Here is a 21,839-nt window from a genome sequence, read left to right as displayed (position 1 = left end):
GGTCGTGCACACCTGTAATCTAGCTACTCAAAAGGACCATCACAAGTCTGAGTCATCCTGGTCAACCTAATAAGACCCTGTCTCAAAATAAAATTAAGGGTTGGGGATGTAGCTTAGAGAGGTGGAGCACTTGCCTAGCATGTGCAGGACTCTGGGATCAGTTCCCAGTATTACAAAAGAAAAACCCCAACAGTCTAATCAGAGAATTATATAATATATTAAATGTATGATACAGAATTCCTTATTTCTATTGCAGGAAAATAAGTGGTTACTTCATATTCCTTCATTGAGGTAACTTAAATGAATACATATGTAAATTTAAAATCATACCACTATATTTTTCTATATGTGATTTTCCATTTCATACTTTACATGCTAGCATGTAAATTTAAATGGCTGCCTTACTCACACCTGTGAACAATAATTTTGATAGGGAATTATCAGGCTCCAGTATTTTCTACAATTTCTCAAGTTACTTTTGGTAGTCAAAGCAAGAATTATCAAAACACAGGGGGGGAAAGTTGATAATCATACTTTTTGTGTGTGTTAGCTTTCTATCACCAAAAAACAAAAATAAAAAATAAAAATAAAGGAGAAAACATTTATGTTGGCTCTTGGTTTCAGGGCTTCAGTTCACGATCATTTGCATCCATTCTTTTGGTGCCTGTGATGAGGCAGACATCATGGTGCAAGGGTTTGGTAGAGGAAAGTTGCTCACCTCATGACAAGCTAAGCAACAGAGAATGAGAAGAAGAGGCCAGGTACAAAATATACTCTTCAGGTATAGACCCCTAAGTGAATCTTTCCCCTGAACTAGTCTCCACCTTCTGAAGTTTCATCACCTCCCAGTTCTATCACAAGCTAGCAACCGAGTCTTTAGACATTTTAGATCCAAACCATCACATTTTGCAAAAATGAAGAAAGAAAGAGTTGGAAGGAAGTGTATCTTTTAAATGTAAAATACCAATTGTAACTAATGCTGTTGAAATGTTAGCACTCTTACAAGAAAAAAACTATCATGTCCATCAGTCCCATTCCTATCCTCTTTCTACTATTGAAAAACAAAAAATGACTGAATTGTTTGTTTTATTACACAGATTTGTGCCACCAATTTCTATGTCTCTCCTCTTGGCAGAATACCCCTTCTCACTAAAGGAGGTTAAGAAATTAAGTGCTCCTTTAAATGGATGATGAGTAGTATTTTTTTTTTAAAAAAAAGATTTTTTAACATTTTCTTTTGGATAGTGACCTTTCCACCAGTAGCCTCTTGGCTTTATGTGGTACAAAAGCTGCAAAGAGCTCTTTGGAAGTAATCCAAATGAAATAAGTACATGTGCTTAAAGGTGTTTTATTTAGACTTAGAGGTTTATTTATATTTGTCTCCACGAATTCTAAGCAGTATTGATCTATGTACTTGCCAGGATAAAACAAGACAAGATACAAATCTTACCACTTAAAAAATTCTCTCATGAGAATAAAGTACAACTAAAATATCTTTAAAAGCTTCTTCATCCAAATGCATGACAAATATAACTCTACTCTAAATGGAGGGTGCAATAAATTGCAGATTAGAGTTGGCCAACTACCTAAGAGGACATTTCAAGGTTGCTTATAGTACTGGGGTGGGTTTCTGAAGAGCATTTAGAAAATTTTAAAATTATTTGTGTGTATATTTTCACCATTTTAAAAAATTTTGATGTATCCACTTAAAAAAGAAAAACCTGCAGGATAATGAAACTGGTTTGCTAATGACTAGTAGGGTGACCAAGAAAATTTCCTCGAGAGGTAAACAGGGTATAGTTGGGAGACATGAAGTGAGACAAAAAGTGGTTTGCAATTTAGTTCCATCCTTAAGAAAGAGAACTTGATGCAGGTTTATATGCACTCTCAGCCTCATTTACTTCTTCCGGTAAGTGAAGGCAGTAATCCTTACCTCTAAATGCTGTTGTAGAACAGGACAAGGTTATTAATGCATAAATTTTATTTCATTTCTTTTCTGTAGTATACATTGCCTGAAATTTAACAAGTTACATAATTTATAAAGAACCAGGAGATCACCTGTCATCTTCAAAATTAAAAGATTCATAGAGAATGTACGGAGATATTTTGTGTTAATGTTTCATTTCACCTGCAGTTATTTTTGTTCTTAATAACTGGAAAATGAACTATGAAGTTCATCATCAAAAACGTCAACACTTGGTTTATCTCTAGCTTCCTACCATTTATTGTTGATTTTTCCATGAATCGTTCTCTTCCAGAGAATGAAATCAACAAAGAAAATGACATAAAACTTTAGCAGCCTCTATGGTAACAAATTTAACAAGGGAACAACCTGAACTATGGAACAAAATGAGTTCAGACTCCTAATCCAAGTCTGCTGATGACTTAAAATCCTTGAAGTCAAGCACAGATGCTATGGAAATCAGAGTTTTAGGCTTTAGGCAAATGACAGAGACAACACTGGTTCCTTTGGGTGAGAAATAATTGGAGTCATGGTAGGGAGCTATTTTTTAAAAAAAAATGAATTGTAGATGTAAAAAATATCTTTCTTTTTATTTATGTCTTTTCTTATGTGGTGCTGAGGATGGAACCCAGAGCCTCACCTGTGCAAGGCAAGTGCTCTGCCACTGAGCTACAACCCCAGCCCAGTGAGGAGCTATTGAGAAGGAGATTTAGTATTCCTTAAATGTCTCTAAGTTTTTCAATATCGTCAGCACCTCTGTGCCTCCATGCTCGTTAAAAAATCCACATAAATGTGCTTTAAAAACTGACAAAAGGGTAGCCTTCAGGTGAGTACTTGGATGGCAGGAACATCTCTGGAATTAGCTCACCTGTTCTTTGCCTAACCAAGCCTCTAGAGTGAGGGAAGATCATGTTTCAAAGCTTCTGGATAGGGAAAGGAACACTCACAAAATGGGAAAAGATACTTGTGGGGAAGGAAAAAAACTGGAATGTGAGAAAACAGCGGAAAGCTACCTTAAAGGGGTTTATTTAGTACATTGAAAACCATAATGTCAAGGAGAAAGTGGATCTTTCATTCTTGTAACCAGCTGAGGAAATTCTGCCTCTAAGCCTCTGCTAGTTTTAAGTTTAGGAAAGAGGAAAGACTTATTTTGCCAAACGGGGATCCCATTCATAGCTGATGACTTATAACTTTAGAGGTTAAAAAACCACTGAGTCCTTTGAGCCTGGGGGTTCTTTTGAAATTAGCATGGAGTGGACACTTCCTGATTGAATTATTTTATTTTGCTCCATTTGTAATCCCCCTTGATTTCTCCTTTATCCCTGCCTTCTTTCCTTCTTTCCTTTCTTGCCTTGCTTCTCTAGATAAGAGTTAATTTGTATTTCTTGAGCAAGAACCGTGCCCATATTGGACTTACCATATTCCTTTACCCCTAAGAAAAAAATAAAAGACCAAGATACATCACTACTGACTTATATATAGAAATACCAGGTATAACCATGTGAGGTTGAAAAAAAAATAATAGAACTATCAGGTCATTTTGGAAGGGGTAAACTGAAGAATTAATTCAAGTGAAGAGAGACACACAGGATATTAATAAGAGGTAGTGAGAAGAATTTCATAAAAATGCAATTTTTACAGCAATGCTTAAGATACTGAAGATTTAGACCAGTTGTGGGATAGCATAAAACATGTGGGGGAAAAGGCACACTCATACATTGCTGGTGAGACTGCAAATTGGTGCAACCACTATGGAAAGAAGTATGGAGATTTCTCAGAAAACTTGTAATAGAACTACCATTTGACTGGCTTTCCCACTCCTCAGTTTATACTCAAAGGACTTACAATCAGCATACTACAGTGACTCAGCCACATCAATTTTTATAGCAGTTCAATTCACAATAACTAAACTATAACCTAGATACCTTTCAAAAGACGAATTTATAAAGAAAGTGTGGTGTATGTACATAATGGAATATTACTCAACCTTAAAGAAGAATGAAATTATGGCATTTGCTGGTAGATGGATGGAACTGGAGAATATCATGCTAAGTGAAATATACCAATCCCAAAAACCTAAGGCCAAAAATTTTAAGGAAAATTTTTAGGAATTTGCAGATGCTAATTCATGATAAGGGTGGAGTAGGGAAGAATTGAGGTGCTTTGGATTAAACATAGGGGAGTAAAGGGGGGGGGTGTTTGAGGTTATGAAGGATAGTAGAATGAATTAGACATTACCCTATGTGCCTATATGATTGCATGACCAGTGTCACTCTACATCAGTTACAACCAAAAGAATGAGAAGTTATACCCCATTTATGTATGATGTGTCAAATGCATCCTACTATCATGTATAACTAATTAGAACACAAATTTTAATTAATTTAAAAAAATTTTAGAGACTAAGAAAGAGTTGAGATATGATTTAAAAAAGAGAAGTAACTATCTTTGTTGGAACATGGATACAAGATCCCTGTTTTCTGGCAAAAAAAAAAAATCATGAAAACTTAACAGCATTGATCTTTAAATATTTTATATTAAATCTTTAGTGAATCTTTCCACACAGTGAAGAATCACATTTTGTTTGTTAAAACTCTAGGTTTTAGAAGTCCAAAGAACATTGGACTTTCCTCATGTGTTTTTAGAGCAATGTTTTTTAATGTTTTCACCACTCACAGACATGTTTTTTAAAATCACTTCTGGAATAAGTCATGAGAGGAAGTGGGAGCTGCAGTTAGCATTAGCTATGGTGTCATAATGAATTATGGTCCCTAATCAGTCAATCTTCAGGTTATGCATGGTTAAAGAGTCTAGAACCAAGTAAGAGAATAAATATATAAGTGATGTTTCCTTACCTTTTCTTCAGATCATCATATAGAAAAATGATTCCCATCTTTGGATTTGGGAGTTGGTAGGCATGCACGTCCTTGTACTCTGGATTGCATTCTTTCATAAGTAAAATTCATTCAATTTGTTAAAGAAAGTATACTTGTAATTTTATTTATCTTCTCAATCTTAATTTTTCAGTTTTTTTCTTCCTGGCATGTTTTGCAATGTGATTTGTTTTTACTGATTTTCCTGTTACCAAAATAACCTGCACATTGGGGTTTTTATATATAGAAGCAGGTTTGCATATATCTACACAAGTATTACCAGAAAAAAAAATCTATATTTAGAGTTAAAATAAATTCACCAGCAGGAAATGATCCATGAATAATAATAATTTTAAGGAAAATTTTTAGGACTTCCTAAAATTAGTATCCATATGTTGGTGTTGGCTATGAGATACAGTACACATCCTTCTGATGATGCTTTTAATATCTTATTTAAGAGTTTATGGGGGAAAAAGTGATTCTTGGTTTCAAATATAGCCTCTGTTTCTATTCCAATTTTTTCATTCTCAGCTAGTGAAAAATTGTATTCATCATAGGCTTTCCTGAACTACTTCTCACAATCCTAAAGATTAAATGTACATATTTTTATTAATAAAAACACTTTAACCTCCCAGGGTATTTCTTATTTGTTAAAATACGCTACAGTACATTAAATGCAAGTGCTTGGATTCCTTTAATATCATTACCAGAATGATGTTTTAAGGTGAGAATACAGACCTGTCCCACTTTCACCCTAGGAGTGCAAAAAGCCATTTAGTCCTGGTCCTTTCCAGGAGACTCTTTTGTTACCCAAGACAATGTTTCATGGCAGTGGAGGTCAAACACTCAGAATTCAAAGCATCCCTGTAATCACCTGCATCATGCTTTTCATTTGTGCGGGTCTCCCTGTGTCTTCTACAGGGTCCACCCCAGACTTCGTGATTTTTTTACTGTAATACCTGTGGTTTCATGTTTGATAGTGCCCATGGCCTGTCACTGATCAAAAATCTTTTAAAAACTCATGGCCTTTTGAACTCGCCTCTAAATCCTCCCCATTCTAAGCCCATCTCATCTTTCCAAAGCTATTTTACTCTTAGAAACTCCCCTCTCACAATTAAAAAAACACCTATTAGTACTTAAACATACAAGTTATTGTAGGTCTATAATTTTGAATCCTTGATCTCTGCTTAAAATTGCCCAGGAGCCTATCTAAGCCTTGCCATTCCTCCAGACCCCAAGTACAGTATCCTGGCACCATAGTCTGAATTCATAGTATGGATTGTCCACTTACCACTTATTAGGTACTTACCAAATGTTTTCTTATATTGTTACATTTTAGCTTATATCTAATCTCCCAAAAGAGACAATAAACCTCACAATGTGATGTTCTACAAGATAATACCATTTTGCATAACTTCACATCATTATGGCCTGGTAGAATGTTTTTTGCATATGGTTTATGAATCATTTCTATGTTTAATAACTATGATGATAACTATAAACCATTGCAATTTAGTACTAAAAGCAGTTCCAAGCCTTTCTAATAGTAATCAAATAGTCTAGAAATGGGAAAATATAAATTTTCAATACTATTCCAAAAGAAGGTAATAGAAAACTCCAGAAATCTAAGACAATTATTTCATGTTTTTAAATTATAAATCAAAACTTCTCTTCTCACTCTCTCCACTTTCTCATCTCAGCAATGTAGCCTTTGTTGCTTACTAGTGCAATAGTCATGTGTGCTCTTCTTCAAATGCCAGAAACTGGGAAAGTAAATGTTCCCTTTCTATTGAAATTCTGAAATGTCACTAGTATCATTTTCTCATTTACTTGTCAACTTTTTTTATCAAATGCTTATTATTTGTTGGACAATTAGGCTTCTTTCATTGACCTGAATACACACAAGCCCTGTCAGAAACAAATTTTTAGCGCTAATCATAGCTTTCATGTAACACATCAGACCCTGTTATTTTGAAAATGACATGACCAATAATGGGGTCCTTTAATCTGAACTTTTTAAAGACTACTTAGAGAGATAAATAAATATATTGATACAAAGATTTTTTTGTCACTATACGGATCTGAATATATAATTATTATACTGTTCTTTAAATTTAAAAGTTTTAGTATCTTACAATTCTGAGCTGATTTTCTTTTAAGTTTTTTTTTTGTGTGTGTGTGTGTGTGAATCCACCAAGAATATAAAAGATTAGTTGTGATTTTGATGTATTTTGTGCTCTCAGGTCATGTTCATTATATCAAAAGTTATGATTTTGAGCTCAAAATTTACAAAATATACAGGAATTAAATAACCTATTGATTATGCTTGGAGTAGATAAAGCTCAGGAATTCCTATTGCTTTTAAAATATATTTAAGTCAAGCCATAGACAGTTGAAAATATTTGTGAGAGTCTTAACTGATAAAGGACTATTATTCAAAATATACCGAGAGCCTATACAGCTCAATAATAAGTAGCAAACTACTGGATAGTAAGTGTCTCAAACACCTTAACAGACACCTCACCAATACATGCACATGGCATGTAAATATGGGAAAGGAGGCTCAATGTCAATATCACCGAGGAAATGTGAGTTAGACAACAATGAACTATCACCATGCACCTATTACAATGGCCAAAATCCAGAACATGACACCACCAAATTCTGTCAAGGATGCCAAGTCACAGGAATCCCTACTCACTACTGGTGGAAATGCAAAATGGCATAACCAATAGGGAGAGAGTTTGGGAGTTTCTTATAGAACTATACATACCCTTACATACAATCCAGACATTGTAATCCTCATTATACACCCAAATGAATTGAAAACTTATGTCCACACAAAACCTGCACATGGATATTTATAACAGCTTTTTTTGTCATTGCCCAAACTTGGACACAACCAAGTTGTCCTTGGGTAGGTGAATGGGTCAAAGACTGATTTAGCCAGACAAAGGAATACTATTTAGTGCTAAAAACAAGCTATTGAGAATGAAAAGACACTAAAGGAACTTAAAAGAAGTCAATCTAAAAAGCCTACACACTGTGTCATTCCAACTACATGGAATTCTGGGAAAGAAAAACTGTGATGACAGCCAGAGGAACATGGTAGCCAATGTTTTGGAGGTGAAAGGAATGAATACGTAGAGCACAGAAGGATTTTTAAGGCAGTGAAATGATTCTGAATGATATGATAATGTGGGCACATGTCATATATTTGCCAAAACCCACAGAATGTATATTACAAAGAGCAAACACTAATGTGAACTGTGGACTTCAGGTGATAATGATTCTCTATAGAGGCCTCTATAACCTCATCAACAGAAGTAAGGAAAATACCAACTTGGTATTTCAGATTACTGAAAGCAATGGTCATAGTCCTGCCTCCTTGAACTTACGCCACTCAGGAGAAGTACATGCTGAAGATCAAGCACTCTAAAGCGCTTCAGTGTCATGTCCAGTTTTTGGGTAGCAAAACATTAAATGGCTAAGATTGTAAGAAAAAAAGAGAAAGCATTGGTCTGTTCTCATAATTGCCCCTGCAAATCTACCTATGGACCTAGTTTTTCTGCCCCTGGAAAAAAATAAACAGCATACCTATTCCTGTGGTGACCCTCAAATAGTAAAAGCTATCTGTTGTCACTATTGTTCCCCAAATAGTTTCTGTTCAGAAAGGATTATGTCCTTCTGAATAAAAAGTCCAAATTTTTTTCAAAATTAAGCTTTTCCCTTTCTACATGGAAAAGTTGTAGGCTCAGTGTTTTACTTTAGTAATGGCCCCTGGGTTTTTTTCTGTTTTTTTTTTTTTTTTTTTTTTCCCAGAGACACTTGACTTCATTAATTTCTCCTGTATGTATGACTTAGTGGGTGTATCTTCTCTGTTCACTGTATTACAATTCTTCCCTCAGACCATGGGAATGTGTGTCAGTACTCTCAGCCATTATCCCCCACCAATAGTTCTTCTGGGAAAGCACTAATAAAAAGGACATTTAGCTCTCTATTTTGATGGCCTACTTCTGCTCTTAGAACCATCAAATGTAGCAATTCAGTTTGCTTCCAAACATTGCCTACTTTTTGTTTGGCCACTAAGCAGGTAGCTCCAACACCAGACTTTATTTTGAGACTTATTAAACCTGAATCAGATACTAGTTGCTGTTTCTCCCAGGTTCCAAGGGATGCTTAAAGCCTTTCTCAATGGTCTCAAAAAGAAGCAAAAATATCCCCTCTCTCCCCCAGTCACCACTGTAAAATTGGTGACACTTAGCACCTCAAACAGAGTCCTCCTTATAGTCTCCAAGTTCCTTGGCCATTCCAGCTCAACCTTTACATATTCTCAATGTCAGTAAGAGTCTCTAGGTCACTAATCATGATTTAAGACATTTTTCTATCTAGAGTCTACCTAGTCACACTAGCGCTTCACTCTCAGTTTTGAGTGAGAGTAGTTGGCTCCTATTATCATGTGACCTCAACTGTCATTGAGGCTAAAAGAGTTCAAGTTCCACCATTGGCTCACTCTTAGGATTTGTGAATAAAAATCATAACTTGCAGAGTAATAGAACATGTTTCCTTTTAACCATTATCTTCCCAGAATATGACATTTTTCCATATTCTATTGATAGTTTCTTGGTGTATGTGACTATAAGCTCTCTGAGTTCAGAAACTGTACCTTTTATTCTAGTTGTAGCTGTGAATCACCTACATAGTGAAATTCATCTAAAGAGTTATTGATGTATTATCTCCACCCTGCAAGAATTTGCTAATGATATTCCATGAAAAAAAAAAATACTATGACTGAATTCACAGAAGTTGATGAGATTGAAGAGACACTGATTTGCCAAAACACAGTCTGCCTCTATATCCACAGATTCTGCATCCAGACTCAACCAACTGACATTTTATATAAAGGAATTTGAGCATCCTTGTATTTTGGTATCTTCAGGGATTGAGGGTCCTGAAACCAATTCCCTATGAATACAGAGGGACAACTAGAATAAAAAGAAGGAAAATAAGCTATATTGTCTTTTACTACATAAAGATTTTATAAATATGAGCATTAGCTACAAGTGAAATGCTGCCACATTGAAATACAACTTTGAGATATAAAATGTATGATAAGTAAATATTCTGACAAGGAAAAAATATACAGCAGATTTATAATATAAGACTTTCACCTGATGATAGTTTAAATCATTCCCTTTTTAATATTCACGAGTCCCAAATGGTTAAGACATTTCAGTATTACAATTAATGCGCAAATAGAAAACAATTCAGTCCCAAATAAGCTGACATTTATGAAGTAATTCTCATCTTTATAAATTGCCTTCTTGCAGGAAACAGACCTTATCCTGACTTTTAATATTTCAATGCACCGATCTTGGTGGATGGAGAATGGACCAGGATGTATGGTGACGTCAGTGACACCCGCCCCAGACTGGGCCCCAGAAGACCATCGCTACATCACGGTCTCAGGGTGTTTTCTGGAGTACCAGTACATAGAAGTGGCTCATAGTTCCCTCCAGATTATCCTCGCAGTAAGTGTTGACAGCCAACCACTTCCTCTAGTGCTTCTGGAATTTGTTTTATTTCTGGGCAAACTCAGTGCACACAAAGGGAATGTGTGTGTGTGTGTGTGTGTGTGTGTGTGTGTGTTCCTCCTAATTCATGCCACTTTTATTAAGAATATGTTAAACCAAGCCATCCTCTGGACTATGCATGCTGATTTTCTTCATCAATCATTAAATGGCCTTCAACATCATCAGCATTTTTCATAGGAAATCTAACCAGTCAAGATTGAATTATCTGATTTGGTAGAATTTTCCAAAGATCTAGAGGAATATCAGAGAGTTTTCACAGCTAACATTCAACTTACCTAAACAAATGAGATTTCAATGCACCTTCTCCCTCAGTGTTTCTTCTGGAAGTGCCAGCACATGGATTTCTTTCTTCCTCTGCCCTATGCCGTACTTCCTTCTTCCTAGATTTCCCCTGGGCACTGTCCATCACCTATTATCCACACTCCTCCTTTCTGAACAAGTCATCCTTCCTTGAAATTCTATCTAGACTTTCATGCTGCCATGCTTCATAGGATTGTACCAAAAAAAGAGTCCTCCGATCAGGAGGAAGTAGGAGAATAAATAACAAATTCATATAATGTATGCTTATGTTATATAAAATAAGTTATGTTAGATTGCATTATTATGAAAAATATAAATAAAGACATCTCTTTCTCAAGAATAACTATCACTAAGGTTAATTGCATAATATTGTAGGACTTACATTGTTAAGGCAACTTTGTTTTATATGAATCCATTTAATCATTTCAGATTCTAGAGCCACACGTATTTTTTTAGATTCCATATAGATCTGCAGTTGAGGTTCATAGTCTTACAATTGTTAGCCAAAAATAATGCAAGTGCAATCTGATGTTTACCTCTTTCTGCAGTGAATTACTTTGAGGGTGATATGGACTCCCAATTGAATAACAGGGGATAATAAGTTCTGCATAGAAAGGCAATAATCATTTTATATAAAATTCTTTGAGTTAAAAGCATTTATATATATATATATATATATATATATATATATATATATATATATATATATATATCAATCATATGGATGTTATGATAGACTACATGTATGCTGTGCTACTAAAACATTTCCTAAGTCTTTGTGACTAAATATCATACAGGTTTATTCCCTGTGTCAGCAGGAGGCTCTACACTCATTGTCAATAAGGATACAAGCCTAGTGTAACAACCACAAACCCAATTATCATTGGGTTGCCATGCCCAAGATCACAGAAAGATATGCATGATCCATATTGGTACATGCATGGTCCTTCCAGGGAGAAGCAGCTCATTCTTCACAGTTTATTGTCCAGCACTATAGTCATACAGTCCCATCAATCACAAAATAGCCAAGAAGGAAGAACTCGAAATATTTCAAGATCAATATGAATAAATTCCAGAAATTTTGAATTATGTTCTTAGCTAAAGTACTAAGTGATCTTTCCCTAATATATCCAACCTGAGACAATTCTTCAAATAAACAAAATTTTCTGTATTCATGTTGAAATCTAAAATGGTTCATTTTTGCTTATCTTAAAGACAAGTTAGATTTGGTGAAATGAAAGTAGTTATTTAATTTTTTAAAATCCATTTAAATAGTATTAAATCTCACATGAGAAAAGTGAAACATTTCTGAGACTCTGAGACAAATTAAATGTCAATACAAATGTTTTAGAGTAGGGTTTTAAACAAAATTTTATTTGAATTATCCTTCCCATCCCTTTTTTACAATATCTTCATCATTTTGGCAAACTTTCACCTATATTTTAAGGATGATGTGAAGATGCAGTTTACTTGTAAGGACAGTTATATATGACTCTTTAAGAGGATTATTGGAATTTGTGTGTGTGTGTGTGTGTGTGTGTGTGTGTATAACTATATTCACATAAAATTTTGGCAAAGGGAATTTGCAAAGAAGTGCATTTGGATATGAAATCATATGTTGAGTCTGTCATACTGCCCAGAGAAAAACACTTTTACATAAGTAAAATTAATCTGTAAAGGCAAGATGACTAGAATGTGAAGGTGAATGAAAGTCCCTAAGAACAGATGGGGAAAATAATTCAGATGGCTTTCCCTTCTGTCTACACTGTCCCCCAGTGGAGTGAAAAATTTATTTTAACCAAGTATCAATAGCTGTGGCACCTTTATCTCTTTCTCTTCACCAGGTCTTCCTTTGGCAGGGAGGGGTTCTTTTGTGATGCTGATTCAGGAACACCAAAGATTAAGTTACCAACTCTCTTACCTAAGAAACTACCCATGGAAGTTTCAGCACTTTGGGACTTTAGGCTTGCTTGTCTAGCCACCTTGGGCTGAAAATGCCCGCTACACAAAATACTTAGTCAATCTGAGTTGATAATGCAAACCCACCTAAAAGGTCTTATCTTAAAATATTTGCTCTGCCTATTCATTGGAAACAGCCCAAAGACTTTTTTTAAAAAATAATATATATATTTCAAATGTATATCCTTTATTAAACCTCTTGTTTTCATTGCATAATTTTACTATTTTATTTTATTTTTTATTGGTTGTTCAAAACATTACAAAGCTCATGACATATCATCTTTCATACATTTGATTCAAGTGGGTTATGAACTCCCATTTTTACCCCAAATACAAAATGCAGGATCACATTGGTAGCAGAATACAACAGTCACTAATATGGCATTATGTAAAAATGTGAATGTGTAACCAATGTGAACCAAAGACTTTTTCCTGTACTCATCCTGATCTCTTCTGCTGTAATGATTGACTAATTAAATAGTGTCTGGATTCTCTGTTCCTCCCCTTTTATATTATCCGGATCATCCTTCTGACAATCAAATATTCAGTTCAATCCAATATAGGGAACACTCCTGAGTGCTTGTCCCCTGGGATATCTAGAAAAGCAAAGACAACAGTATCCCTGACATGAAGGATGTTATAGTTAAAAATGGAGCAGAGTTCCTGAGGGCACAAACCAGGTGCAAACGGACACATTTCAGGGACGTAAGAGACAGAGGATGCAGCAGTTCTTGCAGTTTGGGGCATAGTCTTGGCTTCTTAGTTTCATCCCACTTTTTGTAATGTCAGCTAAACTCTCACTTTTATTGTTTTTGCCATCCCATTTCCTTCTGGGATATCTGGCTTAGACTTGCTTTCATAAACTGCTGCTTTCCCAACTATTGCTCTTGATTAACTCCAAATCTCTCCAGCTCTTTTTTTCTCCACTCTCACTCAGCCTTTCTTTCACAGATTTCTGACCCCCAGAATGCCTGTCACAGCGTTGTTCAGTTTTCTGCCAATCAACTTTTGGCTGATTTTGAAATTAGCATTCATAGAGCCCACATTTGCATCTCACATACATAGATATCTCCCATTTACAGCCAAAGGAAGATGAGTATAATATCCTCATAATTGAGAAGAGGGGCTATTAATCACACAGCCTCCAGCCAAGCAAAAAAGTCTGCCAGAGCATCATAATGATGAGCCAGGAGTAAGGTTTCCAGATTTCTCCTCCTCCAGCAGTCTTTTTCTCCAGTTAGTATCAGATACCACACTCATAAGGCATACAGGTGTGCACAATTTTAATAAAACCATTTTTTAAAAAAACCCACACTTACCAAGAAATAAAATGTGTGTAGAGAAAGTACAGAGATCAACTAGGGAGATGGTGTTGTTTACATTACAAGATAATTGATTGGATTTCTTAATGCATGATTGGTTAGAAAATATGTTCACATGAATTTAATCTTATGACAGTGTAACCGTCTTATGAGTGCAGCATAACAGGTTAGAAACCTTTCCTAAGATGTTTAGCTAGTAAAGAGGGATTATGGATGTGCTCTTTCTTGTAACAAGGCTGAGAAATAGTCTTCAACCTGAATGCTGTAACAGCTAATGGATAATGGATTACTGAAGTCTAAATGTTCAGAGTTTCTCAGTGGCAAAGAATGCTGTGATTGATTGGCTACATCTGCCATGGGTGAGGAGAATGGATATGTATGTACCTCATATTTATTATGCACATATTAGACTTACTCCCTGTAACCAACACAATGAAAAATGAATATGTTTTGCAAACAAATATACATAAATGATATTTTAAGAGTGAACATGTATTACAATACCTGAAATAACTATATTTGTTAAAATACATGTTAAAATTCCCAATAATTCATTGTTAAATAAAGCCTTTATTCTCTCTTTTCTTTAGCCACATCCAGAGAATCAATATTTCTAAATTTTATATAAACCTCTCCAACCAAAATTGTTTGGTCTTGTGTTCCTTTATTTCCTTTATTATTTCATTTACTTCTGACATACTTCTAAATTCAGGGCAGGTTGACTATTAATTTTTTTTAGGAGACTAGCAGAAGATATTGATAAAAATGTAAATAAGCTTACCGGTTCCCAAAGCCATTAGATGTGACTTAGAAATTATATAAAAATTATCAAGGAAGTCATTGAAGAGTTTAGAAAACATTCCTTTTCTTTACTTTTTTTTTTTTTTTTTTTTTTTTTGGTACCAGGGATTGAACCCAGGGAGCCTTAACCACTGAGCCACATCCTCATCCATTTTTATTTATTTATTTTTTAATTTGAGACAAGTTCTTGCTAAATTTCTTAGGTCCTCCCTGAGTTGCTGAGGCTGGCTTTGAACTTGGGATCCTCCTGCCTCAGCTTCCCAAGCTGCTGGGATTACAACAGTACGTTACAACACCCAGCTAGAAAAAGTTCCAATACCCCTTGCACAGCTCATAGCTAAATCCAAGTATTCAAGTTCAACCTTCAGTTATATGTCGTCCCTATTTGGAAAACTTTGTATAGTGCATGAAATCATGATTTTCATGTCAACTTGGCATTGCTATCAGTAATATAAGCTTTATATCCAAGTTAAGAGCTTGTGTAGTTCTAAAACGAAAAGTGGAGAAATAGTATTTGCTGCTACTCAGCTACAGCTATATTCAGAAGTCATATAGTTGCCATGGGGATACCCTGTGTTCTATGTATTTAAATTGAAAAATTAAAACAGAATTTTAAGAAAAAAAGTAAGTTTGAACTGGTTGACTTTATGAACTAAATTAGCCAGGTCTGCAGCTACATAGCTTAAGTAAAAATATACTCAAAGCACATGATTTTTAATTAAGAAAAAACATTTTATCAAAAAACATATATTTGAAATTATATAATATTTCAATATTTCTAAAGTTTTTACATATATAAAATTAGGCTAGGTTCCTTTAAGAGATGGCTATAATTAATAGCTATTTATTATGTCTTGATAGTGTTTTTGGTATACTTCCCAGAAATTGTTGTTGCAAATTGAGCAATTTCCAATTCTTTGCTTTCATTAAAATTGAAAGAAAATCCTAATAAATTTGTAACTTGGTACATTATTTGAAATAATTTTTGTGATAGATAATTGTGGAAATTGTGCTATGCAACTTAGGATAAGTTGTAGAAATGGGTCATTATAAAAACTGCATCTACTATTTAGGAAAAAGATTTTTCAGTACTTAAACCTAAAAAAAAATTCTAGAAATTGAATCATGCTGAACTCTGTCCCATTCTAATATAAATAAAAAGAGATTTCAAGTACAAATTTATTTTCATACATAATAATTTTTATCAGTTTGTACAGATTACTTTGTTTTAAATCAAGTGTGTAAAATAATAATTATGAGAATAGTATTATTATTAATATTCAGAATGAGAATTTTTTAACACTTTCTGCCTCATGGACCTGAGAAAAATATGAAATCGAAATCTATACATATTCAATGAATATACACACTTATACATATACAACTAAATTTATTACAAAGTAGTGTGAGAGACTGAGCAATAATACAACTTTCAAGTAAATAAACATATTTAATTAGAACAAAATTCTGTGAAAGCAGTGTAGAAGCAGTGTGAATTCAAAGAAAATGAACTACATAAAATTTATAATCCTTAAGTATGTGTATGCGTGTTAGGGTGAATTTCAAATCACAGTGATATTCTAATTTAATTGGACATATTTAAATGGAGGACACTATAGATCTCTTTAAAATATACTAATATTTATAATATATCAAAATAAATACATCTTTTGCAGCTAAACTAGTTCATATTACTCAGAATGATGTATAGATTAAATAAAATCCTTATACAAATTTCAATGGCATTTTTTTTTTACAGAAACATAAAAGCAGTCCTAAACCTCATATGAAACCACAAAAATACTCTGAATAACCAAAGCAGTTTTAAAAGCCACAATGTTGGAAGTATCATTCTTCTCAATTTTAAAAGAATTACAAAGCCATGGTAATTAAAACAGCATGGTACTGACATAAAGACAAACATAGACCAGTGGAACAGAATGGAAGCCCCAAATAAATCCACACATATTTGGTCAACTGATATTTTACAAGGATGTCATTTAAACTAATAAAAAAATTATCAAGCTTACATTTCAAATATACATAATATTCAGGTAAAATTTTTAAAAATTCTCTCAGAATGTACAGCAACAGAAATGAGAACTCTAAAACAGTAAATTCAACTTGACTGAGAATAGAACTTTCTTTAGTTTTTTTTTAAAGGATTGCCATGCCATAACTCCTAAAAATTCTGTTTCCTTAGACCTCAGGTAGAGTCTTTGGTGAATGTGATTTTTAAAATTTTCACTGAAAATATTAGTGCCTTCCCTTTCTCTTCACTGTTGATCCTTCTTACTTCCTGAATTTCTTAGAACCAGGTGGAGTCTGGTCAGGGAAGGTAACCCTAATTCCAAAGGGCTTCAGGGCTCTGGCTGCCTCATCAAATTCTTCCTGGGTCTTGAAAATCATTTCCTTTTCTGGACATCAAGGTCAGGCCCTTCAAATAATGAGCTTCTTATAAAATAATGAATCTGTGCGTCTATACCATGAGTTCTGTATTTCCACCAAAAGAGTGAGTTGGTGTACTTCCAGAACTGTAAACTGAATCTTCTGATTACTAGTCCAGTGTTGAAGGTGATGCAATCATTTCCTTATTAAGACAAAACTGCTTGCTAACTACAGTACACAAGGGTTGGAGTGAAGACTAGGGCTCTTTCCCCACTCTCAAGTGGGCTTCACAGCTTGAGGCTTGGCTTGATTATTGGACTTGCTACTCCAGCTGTGGTGCAGGTTTTCAGAAGCACAGATCTCCCTGTCAAAAGTTAGTGGCCCAAGAAACAAAATGAAAGTGGCATGTCTTTCTGTAGCATCAGAACAGTTTATGAAAATTTCAAAATATGAGGAAAAGAACAAAGTATTAGTATAAATAGGGAGTTTTTCCAAGGATACTTTCTGAAATAGGAGAATGGCAAATTGAATCCAGACAGGATATTTTTTGATGCAATTGAATGTAACAAAACTTATAAATAAATAAGTTTTACAACTTATTTGAAAACTCCAACTGGATCTATCCCTGAAGAGTAAGAAATACTATTGTTATTGAATGAATACTATTCAATAGATAATAAAGTATGCAGTTTTCATGATTATTTTAACCAAAAGTTGGTTGATATATATAAGACATCAGGGCATTATCCTTTAAAAGGACATTGTTCAAAGGAATTTATTGAATAAGTGTATTTATTATTCCTCTGAACCATAATAAATTCCTTTGAACAATATCGATTTAAAGGGTAAAGCCCTGATGTCTTATCTACAGATGCCAATCAACTTTTGGGTATAGTAATCACAAAACAGTTAACAGCCTCTTGACTTTATTTTCCTTTATTACTGAAAAGTGCCCTTGTAAATTGTTATGTAGTTCTGTGAACACATGAAGAAGCAGAGTGCCAGAATTTAACCAGCCTCTGAGGTCAAATTAGATGCATATTTTTTTAATATTCTCTGGTATTCCCTACATGCAAATTTAGAATTATAAGGTAAAATATTCACAGTCTGAGTAACAATCCTTAAATCTTATACCCAGTTGTATAATAAACTATTTTGTAAATATGAACTAAATGAGATAACATTAAAGAAATTGCCTTGAAAAACAATAAAGGTAGAATTATTTATTTTCTCCTTAGCTCAGTTTCTTTCACTGCTCATTGAGAATACTTTAATCCTTTCAGAATAACTCATAATGACGTGCAAAAAATGAACTAAATCCTACTAAGTTTACTTACTCCCCAGATATTACCATGATTCTAAAAACCAATATAATACTATTTAGTGTACTGCACCACTAGCTTATGTGCACAGTCCCTTATCAATTATTGTAATCAGCATGCAATATCTATCTGTTCTGTATGTCATGTTTAAAGGACTTGCTTACCTCCTAAGCACTTCACTGTACCTGTGGGAATGTTAGGAAACACCACAGAATAAACACATTAGTACAGTCAAATGGCAGTGATGATTAAAGACACAACCAATCACTAATAATTTTATTTTCTTAATAATAGGAGATTTAAATTGAATAAAGTATTGTACATAAAATATGGTACAATGAACTGTGTACAATACTATTTTTATATTTAGTTGTATGATTATAAATTTTCTTCAGAATTAAATAAATTGTATTAAGTCACAAATGATTTTGTAAACAAGTAAAGTATATTAAAATACACTAAATATAGTATCTTGTGAAAAATATTACAAGTTATTGGCCTGAGAACAAAAGGTTGACATCTTCCTTTGAAATATACAATACCATTGTCTTTTGGGATGTTTTTCCAGTTGTGATCAATTACTGTGATACAAAATTCTTAAGAAATACATCTTTGGTAGCAATTTCCTTCTCACTGGAAATTAAACACAGTGATAGAACAATAGTAGCAAGATCTGCTAGCGTTTCTAAGTAGGAGCATGGCATTCTCAAAGGAGGGATATAAACATGATTTATACTGACAGCTATAATATGAGGGATAATTTATTGTTTAGCATGTTATACTTGAATGGAAAAGAATAAAAATATGGGCAAACACACTTAGGCTAAATGGTGTTTACACAGTGGAAGAAGAGCCATCTGTGATATTTTCTCTGTACCTTTTGCATTTACCAATCTTACACACAGGTTTTAAAATTCTTCTATTCTCAACCCACACACCCTTCCACATGGCAAGGTTTTCCATTCCTAGTCTGGATCCAGATTCTCTCCCTTTCCTTAGCATCATGGCTGCCTTCTCCCTGACTCCGCCATTTGTCCTCTCCGCCACCCATCATGCTAAATCCCTCTCAAGCAAGAACCTGAGAGTCAAGACCACAACTTTTCACACACATATGTTTATCACTTTTAGTCCTCCTAACGTAATTCATGATGATACATTTATTATACTTAATGAGGTAGTTGCCACATGATTATTTTTGTTAATGCTAATTGGAAACATGATTCCAGAGTCATGGAATTAAGTGGAGAATGCTATGGCTCCAAGTATATTATGAGTTTCTTTCTGTCTTCTTATATTCTGAAAAAATATGAGTTGCTCTGCTCTTTTATATTGATTCTGAATAGCTCCACCTCTAAAGCTTGGGCTGCTTATTATTAGCAACTTTATAAATACAAATTATCCCTTTTTGCTCTCACTATCAATGTATTCCAATCATTCATCTTCACTTTCTCTACTTCTCTATCTACAACTTGATTGATTTCTTCATCACAGAATTATGGGTAAGTTCTCTTTTTGTTTTTTCTAAATTTTACAGCTCACCCGTGCTGTAATTTCATGTTATCCTTTTAGTTGAATGCCATGTTTACATTGATTTAGTCCTAATATACTATGCATTTACTATGAAAACTAATTTTAAATGAAATTATACTGTGAAGTACAGAAAAAAAATCAAGTTAGTGATTCAAAGTTAGTAGGGTATTCATTTTCAGCAATCACTTATTTCACAAACTTAGAAAAGTTTATGTTGCTTATAATTAAAAGATTTAGACAAGTTGTCAAAGAAAGCTTGATATTAAAAATGTCATAAAGGAGAGGGCAAACCTTATGGAAAAATACATTGTCCTTATTGTCCTTTAATTATGAGCGTGTGATGTGAGTTGAAATTACATAGATGTATTGCCTACATTTTCTTTGGTTCACACTTATAGACTTAAAGTTCCAAAGTGCTGTAATAATTATCCTGGAACTGAGTTGGAAGACCCCCACTGAAGCAATGCTATAGATTTATGTCCTGGGTAATAATATATCTCAGCTATCCAATTCAGTCTGCATGACAATGTATCACCAGCATAAGATGTGGAATAATGGATCATAAACTGCTGTCTGCTAATGCACTCAGGAGCTTCATCAGTATCTAGATTGACTAGTAGTCCACAGCAAGACCAAACAGCTTTTCACCCCCTACTTTTATTCTTTTCCTGGTAGATAAAACTGAGCTCTGTGCAGAAGACACATTTTCTTCATTTATTAGCTGCACAGATTTCACTTATATGGAATTGATACAGAGACTCTTATTCATAGAGAAAGATGATTTTTTTCCAGATTCAATTTATCATGTATTGAGCTTTATATTTCAGGATAAAGAGCTTTCCCAGGCTTCTTGCTCCTGGAGAGAGGTCAAATTGAAATGCCACAAAGCTATGTTCGAGTTTCAATTAAAAGTTGCAATCAGTTAAGTATGAGACACTACAACTTTCAGTGGGTACAGATTTTCAGTTTTCAAATGGTGGTTTAAAGTTGTGTAGATTTAATCTAAATATTCAAATTAAAAAGTTGATTCCTCCATATTCTTCAACTGCTTGGAGCTTGAAACTGCTTTATATACATTCTGCCAGTTAACAAATATTTGCTGAGTGTATTGGTATTCTCATTGGAGATGCAAGGGTGAGTCAAAGCCTCTGCTCCCATGCAATGTATGTTCTTATGAGAAGAGGCATGCATATAGTGTGTGTATGTATATATATATATATATATATATATATATATATATATATATATATATATATATTCTATACATACATGTATAGAATATATATAGTATGTCCAATTCTATACATATATGTATAGAATATATATAGTATGTCCAATATGTAAATGCTCTGCTGATGAATAAAGCTGGGTAAGATAAAAGAGAGCCACTGGAGAATAGCCAGAGAAGGCCACTTAGATAGGTGATGTTTTACCTAAATTCTGACTGTATGTGAGGACTGAGCCATGTGGAGATGCAGCATTAAAGGTAGGACTATGGCCTCTACATGAGAGCACATGGGGAGTTGTGACCAGGTATGCAATCTGCAGTCAGCAAACACAGCTCACATACTCAAAAGTAAGTTCAGTTATTGAACTCTATTTCATATAATCTACTTTCTATTTAAATTCTGCTCTCTTTAAATGACTCGTGACTTTCCCTCAGAATCTGGTCATCCTTTCCACCCTCCATTTCTCATATTGGAGTTAGCCTCAGACTTACTTGTTCAACTTTTTCTCTTCGCCTTGCCTTATTCCATTTCTCTGTTTCTGTCTGCCTAATGAGCCTG

At 34.1% G+C, this 21,839-nt stretch overlaps 1 protein-coding gene across 1 annotated transcript in view; it reads left to right on the top strand.

Annotated features, from left to right (window-relative positions):
- Nucleotides 1–10,199: 10,199 nt before the first annotated feature.
- Nucleotides 10,200–21,839, top strand: part of Nkain2 (sodium/potassium transporting ATPase interacting 2) — a 162,967-nt gene continuing 151,327 nt past the window's right edge. Inside the window, exon 1 of the mRNA XM_026381349.2 lies at nucleotides 10,200–10,367. Coding sequence (XP_026237134.2) covers nucleotides 10,200–10,367 — 168 coding nt within the window. The remainder of the gene's footprint in view (nucleotides 10,368–21,839) is intronic.

The sequence above is a fragment of the Urocitellus parryii genome, chromosome 8, assembly GCF_045843805.1.
Source record: "Urocitellus parryii isolate mUroPar1 chromosome 8, mUroPar1.hap1, whole genome shotgun sequence".
Taxonomy (NCBI): Eukaryota; Metazoa; Chordata; class Mammalia; order Rodentia; family Sciuridae; genus Urocitellus; species Urocitellus parryii.
Note: the sequence above shows the minus strand (reverse complement) of the source record. Positions and strands in the feature narration are given on the sequence as shown.